General features: G+C 39.7%; 1 protein-coding gene across 1 annotated transcript; it reads right to left on the bottom strand.

Annotated features, from left to right (window-relative positions):
- Window positions 1–751: 751 nt before the first annotated feature.
- Window positions 752–9,807, bottom strand: eif2d (eukaryotic translation initiation factor 2D). Its single transcript, XM_012863671.3, has 15 exons — window positions 9,567–9,807; window positions 9,043–9,233; window positions 8,859–8,942; window positions 8,687–8,777; window positions 8,490–8,597; window positions 5,792–6,075; window positions 5,508–5,625; window positions 5,388–5,433; window positions 5,202–5,308; window positions 4,940–5,095; window positions 2,960–3,049; window positions 2,388–2,483; window positions 2,007–2,127; window positions 1,014–1,188; window positions 752–923 (listed from the first exon to the last, which is right to left on the bottom strand). The coding sequence occupies exons 1-15, from the start codon at window positions 9,620–9,622 to the stop codon at window positions 853–855; spliced, it is 1,794 nt and encodes a 597-aa protein (XP_012719125.2). The 5' UTR covers window positions 9,623–9,807; the 3' UTR covers window positions 752–852.
- Window positions 9,808–9,947: the final 140 nt, after the last annotated feature.

Below are 9,947 nucleotides of genomic sequence, written 5' to 3'. Positions count from 1 at the left end.
TATGACTATATAACTAAATAAAAAAAAAAAAACTGAATTAAGTCCAATACGCCCTGTGATGGACTGGCGAACTGTTCAGTGTGTACCCTGCGTCTCGCCCATTGACAGCTGGAGACCAGTTTAAACTTTCTACAGTTCATATTTGTACTTTGTTTTGCCTTTTAACTAATATAGATTTTACATTATGGGCTTCTGCTGCCAACTGTTCTTTGAGAGGAGGTAAATCCTCTAAAAAAATGAATATTTTGTCTTAAAGCACGTGTTAAAGACAAAACACATTCGTTTTAATTATCTGTATCATTCTATTAGCTTTCTGTTGTTATAATTTATGACTTCATGATATTTTGTCAGTGTGCAGGGCTAAATAAAATATACTTTACTTACTTAAAGACTTTTACATTTACGAACATAACAGATGAACTTAGGACCACAAAAGTTTCAAAGTAGGTTAAAAAAAACAACAATAATTTTGGACCCCGACATGGAGAGGTGTAGAATCCAAGCAGATTAAACTGCGGTATGACGTTTCCCCAGTCAGTGATTTGGGAGAACCAAGTCATCTGCAGGTGTTGGTCCACCAAAAGATTTCAATCAAATGTAATTTTTTATGCCATCAAAATCTAACAATCTTGTAATAATGCTAAAATCTGGTGTGGTTTAGCCGATCTCATGTAACTTGGGTTGTAAAGTCCGAGCTGTAGCTAAAACCTCACAGGAAAATAACATGAACACATTTAACCTAACGTCAGGATGTGGTAGTGGATGCAGTTTATTAAAGCATGGGCAACCAAACACTTCACATGATAATACAGCTTTGATCACAATAAAAAGCTGCCACAGAAAAATTGAATGCTACTTCTTTTTCCCACTTTTGGGAGCTTTGTCCAGTCCCTGGATGTACTTGCGGGGAATTTGATAATGATCTGAAATTTAATTACAGAAGGGAAATCATAACTAAATTTTTGAAAATAAATATTATATCATCTTATTATTAAAATTAGACCGTTTCTTACCAAGCAGCAAATTTCCGGCCTGATGAACCTGGTTACCCTGAACCTGGACCTGGACTCTGTCTTTAGCTCCAGGGAGGAGCTGTAAGACAGAGCTGGCTTGGACTCTGTGCTGCAGAGCAGACGCAACTGCTGCAGGATCCAAACCGTACACCTCCAAATTCTTTATCAGAGTCACCTACGAGAATAAAACAAGCAATAAATGAGAATGCAGAAACAATGCAGACCATTCTGAATTATATGAAAGCATTTGTGTCCTATACAGTCATACTCAATAAATCAGAATATGGATTCTAATGAGGCTCATTTGTCAGATTAAAAAGGACCTTTTGGAAATAACAACCTTTAAGCAAGTATTAAACATACTTTACATTAAGCATACTTTTCTGTATTAAAAAAAAATTCTGTATCGGTTTGCAAGGAAAATAAAATAATAATAAAAAATAAAAAAAATCAGCGTTATTAACAGAATGGCTTTAAAACTCTAGCCTGACAGTAATTAATCTAAAATTAATCTACATAATGTGTTTATCGTAGTTATTTGGATTACTGAATTATATTCAATATGACTGCATAACAGCTCTGGAAATTTTGACTTTTCAAACTGAAATGTTCTGCAAAGTGAAAACACCCCCTAGTTTCAGACTTTATTAAAAACACGCCATGATGTAGGCTCAGGACACCAGAATTCAAACGACAAGTCATTCTTTAAGTTGAGACAGCGTTTGTTACGGAAAATAAACCCACAAGAAATTCAAATTGATCAATTTAATTTCCCTTCTACTTTCATCAAAGTTTTGAATGTTTAGCTATTATTCTCACACCCTGATCAATGATCCAAACCCTCCATATACTTTGATCGGGATGAGAGATGGTCATTTTTTCCCCATATGCTACATTTTAAAACTCTCAAAATCTGAACCGGCAGAAAAAAAAAGAACACATATACACAGATGTACTGCTGTCATATATGAAAATGTTTTAGAAGCTTGTCACCTTCTTGTTAGAGCCTCGAGAAGCCACAGAGATGTCTATTGGCTCAATGTGACCCTTCTTTACAATCGCTGCTTGTCCCGGGAACATAACCTGATAGCACTCTTGCATTCTTTCCAATGTTCTGTGAAGAAGAAAATGATGATATTGAATAAAAACTGCAGACACAAAAATCTCCTTTTCCCGCTTCATTCTTGGCTTTTTTTTTTTAAATCTTTCATCCGTCCATTCACTGTCTTCCGCTTATCAGCACGTTAACATCCGACAGGGCGTGGAGATTAATAGCAGTTAGAAAAAAAATTAACAAAACAAGTAAATACACAGCCACAACTAGGGTATGATGACATTAAGCCATATATTGTAATAAAGGAATATTTTTCTCACCTGCTAAAAAGGTCGTCCCATTTGAGAGACTCTACCTCCTGGTATTCTGATTTCTCCAGTAAGCAGTCACACAGAGTCGGGTTTATATTCACGTAACTGGTGCAAAGAAAAAAGGGGCTTTGGTTAGACGGTGGGGCCTAAACAAGGAGCATGTGGCCTCGTTACACTCCGTAGGGTGCCTAATAGCTCTGATCCAATTTCCTTTCACTTCCAATTATAGACTTCTTTCAAGGCACCTTGAGAAACACTCACTTTACTGACATGAAAAGAATCATTAAAGGCTTCTTCGATGTGACATTTTAATGTTTTTACTGATTGTAACGTAATTACATGGCCATGGGTTCACATCTATATTTACTTAGCAGTGGAGGTGGACTTTTTAACTATGGCGTTCTAAGAAACCCAGAAAGATGTCTTATTTTAAAGATGCTTCTCTTAAATCTACAGACAGGCAAATAGAAACAGATATCAACTGATATTCATTCAAATTATGGGACTGCAACGAAAACAAAAATTTGATACAATAATTGCCGTCGTTTGCAAATCAGAGCAAACCTTAATCGTCCACTTACTTCTTATTATTTTCATTCACCAGCTCGTTTCTCTTCACATATTCAGTGATTATGCTTCTGACTTCAGCAGGATGCATCGTTGTTCCTTTCCTAAAAAGAGGCACCAAAGCACAAGTCAGTCCCTCAGTCTTGGTGAAAATGTCACACATCTTCCAACACACCAATTTATGTTCTTAAAAAGCTGTAAAAACACCTTTTCTGTTAGCTCATATTCAGACTTTCACCTTCCAACTTCAAGAAGATCATGATTTATGGTTTTGAAGTTGTTGTGGGAAGTTTACTTAAACGCACTAAACGTCACTATGCCATTAAATTTGGGCCTTTAGCGATTATGTCTGAACTGGTCTTTATTTAGAGTCGAATGACAACACAACATACACCTTTATTTGCCAAAAAAATGATTTGTGCTTATTCAGGTTTGAAATGATTGTACATTTTACCCAGCCCACATTAAGAGGTAAAAAAAAAATAAAAAAAATAAATAAATAAAAAAAAATCACACTTTTTCTAGCTGTCAACACCCTTCTAGTACAACCCAGACAGGATTTGACAAACTTATAAAACAGAGCTCATAAAAATCGTCTGATCTCGTAGCAAAGGCCCAGTTTTTAAGCATAGTTCAAACATTTTTCAATAGGGTTGAGGGCTCTTCAAAAGCTAATATGACATGTGTTTGGGATCATCATCCTGTTGGATCACACCACTGTGTCCAAAGGTCAACCATCCAGCAGTTGATTTGGGTGGAAGGTAAAGAATTTGGAGGTTGTCCCCAGCCTGGTTTCTCTATCCATCTCAGCCCCAAAGCATGATGCTGCCACCACCATGTGTAGAAGTCGGTGTGGTGTTCTTAGATTTAAAAGTCTAATCTTAAATACACCAAATATAGTTTTCCATCTTTATGGCCAAGTAGCTAAATCTTTGTCCCTTCTGACCATAAAACATTTCTCCAGACGGCTTTTAGTTAGTCCATGTGGACAGCTGCACAGTTCGGCTGCGTTCAGGTGTCAGTTTCGTTGCATCGTCTTCTCTCTTGGTCCACAATCTCTAAGCCCATGTTGGTGTTACTTCACTGTAGACAACTGGCTTTTCAGCAGTAAGTCTTGGTGGTTCCCAGGTTGTTTGTTAACATCCCAACAGGCTCCCTTTTATCTGAGGGTGACAGCTTGCATCAGATGGTTGAAACTTGGACACAGTGGGGTGGTCCAAAAAGGTTGGGAATCATAAAGTAGGCCAACCTGAAGCTTGTGGAATGGTCCCTACCGCAACCCTCCTGACGATTGTGTATCCAATTCATGATTTGGTTAGGTTTTGCATAAAAAGTATGTTAAATATATCTTAAAAGAGGAAAAATTACTTATCTTTTAAGTTCAAGTCCATAGCGACAGCATGCAAACATCTGACCAGAACAATGATACACTGAGCTAATTTCTGTTTCCTTTTATTTGGTTATTCTTAAAACATAAAAGACTTTTTCAGAAAGTTCATATTCAACAAGTTAAACCATTAACAAACTATTTTAAAGGCCCTGATAAACTCAGTGTTTCATCTGCTTTGCTATGCATTAACCCTATATAACAGTACATGTTCCAAGAACAACAACAAAGTTCATTTGTCGGGTTTTTTGTGGATTTACAGCTTTATGGGTACTTGAAAATTATAGTAAAAAAGTATATGGTGTCACACTAAAGGAGAAGCAAAACAAACGGTGATCTCGGGGGCTGCATAAGACTAATATTTACTTGACTTGTACCTAGGGAATATTAACTTATCCCTTCACAAGAGAGACGAGAGGTTGATGTCAGTTTAAGCAAACCCCGGACCCCATCCCTGCTGCGTTGCTGGAGTATCTCCTCAAAGCAAACACCAGCTCCAGCTCTCGCTGTGATGGCCACCTGCTGCCTCGACCATAAAAACAAAAAGCCCGCATGAGGAGCTGGGGCGGGAGAAAACTTCAAAGTGGACACACACACACACGCACACCTCTTATTTGCGTCCAGAAACAGTGGCTCCAAACGAGCAGAGACCGAGTACAGAGTCGTGATCTCTGGCGGCTGGTACTGGGCTTCTCCTTCTCCGCCACTCTGCACCACCGCTTCTTCAACACCTGCCTCCTCTGGAACGCTGAAGGACCTCAGTCTGTCAAATGTTTAGCAATCCAGTCAGATCAATTTAAAAAGTGTGAAGGTTGCAGAAATGAACGTCAACCCAGAATGAGCTTAAGCTGATGCGGCGTTTAACTCACTGTGGATTTTTCCAGTCCACCTCCACGATGCTCTCCACGCCCTTGGAGAGCTCTTTCACTTGAACAAGATTATGCTGCTGCTGCATGACTTGTAGAAATTTGGACAGCTGTTGGAAAGGTGAAAACATTCGCAGTGACAAGAGAGTCCCGTATCTATGACTTAGTCCTATCCATCCATCCGTGTACCTTTTTATAACTGGATTTCTTGATATCAAGTTGCTTTCCGCTCGGGCTGGAAAACACAGTCTCGGGATTACCAATTTCAGTTTGTTCTCAGCCGATTTGAATAGATCGGGAATACCTTACCAGCAGGTGAACATGTGGTTGCGGAGAAATGTACTGGTCAGCAGAGGAAGATCCGCCTTCTTGACCTTGCGCTTCAGAGCATGCAGGAAGCACTGCAGCAGCAGGGCATCCATTTCCTCTGCAAAAAAATCAGGGATTAAAAACCTTTTTTTCCTCTCTCTGATGTTCATTTCTAATAACAAAAACTAAATCTTTCTCCACGGGGAAAGCTTTAATCATATTGTATTGTCATAAATGTGGAATTTAATCCAAGACACTGTTCTTACTGGGATCACGTTTGCTACCTTGTGGGGTTTTCGGCTCGTCGTGGTTCTCCTCTCCGTTTCCGTTGCTGCTGTCCACTTTGTCTTCCTCCTTCTCAGTGAGACTCAGCTCCTCAAAGCCGCGACAAGCCACGACTTGACCTGTGATGGTTTCCCCAGAGCTCTGCTGCTCCTCCACACGCTTCCCAACATCATCCTCTCTATATTCCTCTTCCTGACTGACTTCACATTCCTCTCCGTTTGCATCCTCTGCTTCGTCAACGTCATCCGGTAAAGAGGGAGGAGTTGATTTATCTCCAAATGCCCTGTAAAATATAAGGAATGTTGAAATTTATTATCTGAATGGGTGCTTTAACATGTAGTGACGCCGTATATGGTCAGAAAAAAAAATAAATAAAAAAAATGGGGATGTAAATAAACCAAAACCAGCAGCAATTTCCCTGTGACTTGCAAAGGAGTTCGCCTCCTATGCTACACCAATCCTGTCTTCCTATGTGCAGAGCTGTTCTCAGAAGTTTACATATAAATGCCATGGTCATTTTGGAGTTTTAAATATTTTGCTGAATACTACTGAAAAGTATCCAAGCATAGCAGAACATGAGCCTATATATGATTATTGGCTGCGTCTGGAGAAGGTGCTTGAAGAGCCACTACACCCAGATGTAACCAGGACATGTGCTCATCACTTTCCTTAGGTGAAAGTGCTGCTGAACCAGAAAGACAGAAGCACCTTACCTGGGCTAAGGGGAAGAAAGAACTGGACTGTTTGCTCAGTGGTTCGGGCTGTTATGTAATCTATTGGTGTTGGTTTCTAGCATACATTCTGGTTGGATATGTGGACCTTTTCGCTCATCCATGGGGGAAAATGCAAATTTAAGTCAAACTTCCAAAAAAATAAGGGGATATAAAACTGCAATTTTTGCAGGAAGAATATCCTGACAAGTTTCCCTTTATCTGACAGTGAAGGTCAACAGCCATCTTTTGCACCTCAGCCAAGTGATGAAAAATCCAGATAACCTGTACAGTCTTGTACGTTTATGTCTCCAAATACAGATTTTTACTGAGTTCGTTGGACTCGCTCACTGTTCCCGGTACCGGGGGGTTCCAATGACTGCTGTCCAACACATCTGGTACTTTGGCAGAGAGAAACTCATAAATGCAGTCCATCTTGATCCCAAAAGAGACATTTACAGGCCTGGCCAAGTTAGGACATTCTAAAACCTTAGGCATAACTTCTTAAAATACTTTGTTCAATGCATGTACACCTTTGAGGCTGTATTTATAGATAAAACTTGTAACTTGTATGATCATTAAAGCATACAAAAAGAGAAGCTTAACTAAATCACTACAGCCCAAAATGTATGACATTGATGACCATGATGAGTGTATGTAAGCTTGAGACAAGAACAGAAATATGATATGGATGTCAGTGTTATTCAGAGGATTTCCACTGGTTACCTTCCAACCAAAGTCAAGATGAGCAGAAATTCTGGTTTAATAAAAAAAAAAAAAAAAAGAAACCCACACCTGTGTCAGCATCAATAAAGTCATATTCAATGAAGTAGAATATTATTTAAAAGTTAATTGATTTCAATAACTCAATTCACTAAGTGAAACACATGGATTAATTACCCACAGCCTGATGTTTTCAAACCTTTATTTCTGTTAATCATGGTGATTTTCCGCTTACAGTTAATGAAAACACAACGTTTAAGATTAGAATATTACATCAGACCAATAAAAAACATTTTAATACAGAAATGTGGGCTTAATGAAGCGTATGTTTAATACCTGCTTAAAGGTTATTTCCAAAAGGTACTTTTAATCTGACAAATGAACCTCGTTTGAATGCATATTCTAACCTATCGAATATGACTATATTATCTGAACATGTAAAGGCAGTGATAACACAACTAAGTTAAAGAAAAATCTCACTGAGCTCCACAACAGATTCTTTGTTGATTGGACCGCTGAAAGTCATATGAAAGCCCCATTTTACTGAATAAAGACCAGAATGATTTATGATAAAAGGGCTTCTGCTAAATAAACCTACAATGGAATGGAAGGCAGTGTACTGCCAATCCTTTAGTTTGGATAACCTGAAACATCCGTCCCATTTCTTCCCCTTTTTTTATTTATTATTATTTGCAAAGTTGAAGATGATGATTAAAATGTTATGAAGTTAGACATATGATTTACATTCCAATCATATACCTGATGATTATTAGTCCTTGGCATTTGCAGTGGACGGTGAACACAATTTCTAACCTTGGATTATTCCTTCATAAAATGTATAAAAAAAAGAAAACGTCAGTCAGGTCTGATCGCTGATTGGCAGGTAAAAGCTGAAAATTTTTACTTTTTCCCCTTAAAAGCATCAAAAACGACAACTGTGACCGATTTAAACCTATAAATATTTCACCGAGCAGAAGTAGTTTGACACACTCCTCTGAGTTGAATAGAAATTAAATGGAAGTTATGACCATATTTTTAGATGGAAAGATGTGGATAATCTGCTGGATACAAAACTCTTATCCCAATCAAACAACCTGCAACACATGCTTCCTCTTTAATGTGTTAAATAGCTTTAAATAAAAAATCTGAATCGGTCAAAACGTGAACTAGGAAGTCCAGAACTCAAATGAAAACCAGAAATTGGTATTGGCCAGTGGAAGCCTGTTTGGTACATCTCTTATGCAACAGTTAGAAAGCCACTCACCAGAGGTAATCCATGTACGTGTGGAGAACACACACTCCTCTCCCTTTCATACCCGAGCTCAGCATCTCTGCGCTTGACGAAGCTGCTTTGCCAACGGCAACAGGAGCCCTGCCAACAACCCGGAGAGCACGGTTATCCTCATATCTTTGAGGAAGGTGAAGGAAAAGCATCTGCAAATTTTTTAGCCCGTGTCACACCTATTATTCACAATTGCAACAGCACAGCAGGACCCTTGTTTCACATCTGGGAGCCCGCATGAAGGCATCACCACACCTGGCAGCATGAGATCTTTGAAGAAGCACATCGTTTTCGTCATAATTGAGACATGCATACGCACGACACACGCAATGCTGGGAAGGGGAAACTCACCGGCCCCGCCGATCAACTTCTGAAGCACAGGGGCCCATGTTCTAAACACTGGCAGGAGAGCGGGGTATCGCCAAAGCACGTACACTGAGAGACGAAGGGAGGAAACAGCATTCTGAGCACATGTATCACCCCATCAATCTCCAGTGATTCACATAAAGCCGTCTCGGGTTTATTTATTTCTCACCTGTAGGGTAAAGTCGTTTCTCCAGCTCAAAGAAGAGAGGGTTTTTGTGAAGAACATAAAGGGTCACAGATTCTCCTTTGTGTGCATAAATCCTCACAACGTTGATCTCTTCTTTATTGGGGGCGAGCTCAGACAGGTCGGCAGCAGAGAGTGACGGAAACGCCGCTGACAGGTCAGCTTTCAGCTTCCTCCTACACGCAGTTAAACAGATTCAGTCACAACTCTGCTGGTGACTAGGATCCTCTTAAATGTTGACTACTAAACCAGCCTGGTACGACAAGACATAAGGACAGAAGAGACACTAAAGAAACTGAATGCTAACAACAACCTGCATCACAATATCGTTTTATTGGTAGATATGCCAATTAATCCCATCAATCCAAAGCAGATTCTGGGATTTATATCCAACAATCGGTTCAGGGTATTGACTGACTGCTGTGTATTTAGCACGAAGCTTCAGCTCAGACAGACGGAGTTTTAATATTAGACACATCGTGCCTGTGGTGTGAGCAGCACCGACTCACCTCTCTGATCCTTTGAGTACAGTGTTGGATTTGACACGAAACGGTTTGGCAAACATCTTTGCACAAATTGTCCCCCTTTTTTTTTTACAGCGACTACTTCACCGCGTCCACCACAAAGCCTCCGTGGTTTGAACGCGTCAAAAAAAAAAAAAAAAAACTCACAACATTTCCCCCCGCAGCAACATGTTTCCACTGTTTCTGAATAGCTTTGCAACGATCCGGTGTCGCTCGGTTCGACGCATATTTATGTCCGCCTGCAACGTGTGCCGTAACATGAGTTCCGCGCACTGGAATAGAGCGGGAGGGGGAAATCAGTCTCGGTGATTCTCAGTTTTTTTGTCTGTAGCAGTTCGGACCCAATCCTGTTTGGTGGATATTTTG

The sequence above is a fragment of the Fundulus heteroclitus genome, chromosome 1, assembly GCF_011125445.2.
Source record: "Fundulus heteroclitus isolate FHET01 chromosome 1, MU-UCD_Fhet_4.1, whole genome shotgun sequence".
NCBI lineage: Eukaryota > Metazoa > Chordata > Actinopteri > Cyprinodontiformes > Fundulidae > Fundulus > Fundulus heteroclitus.
Note: the sequence above shows the minus strand (reverse complement) of the source record. Positions and strands in the feature narration are given on the sequence as shown.

Coding starts and splice junctions, on each gene's coding strand:
- eif2d (XM_012863671.3), bottom strand. CDS start 9,622: ATGTTTGCCAAACCGTTTCGTGTCAAATCCAACACTGTACTCAAAGGA. Junction 9,234..9,566: donor GTACTCAAAGGATCAGAGAG/GTGAGTCGGTGC, acceptor AACTGCGTGTAG/GAGGAAGCTGAAAGCTGACC. Junction 5,434..5,507: donor AACCACATGTTCACCTGCTG/GTAAGGTATTCC, acceptor TGTGTTTTCCAG/CCCGAGCGGAAAGCAACTTG.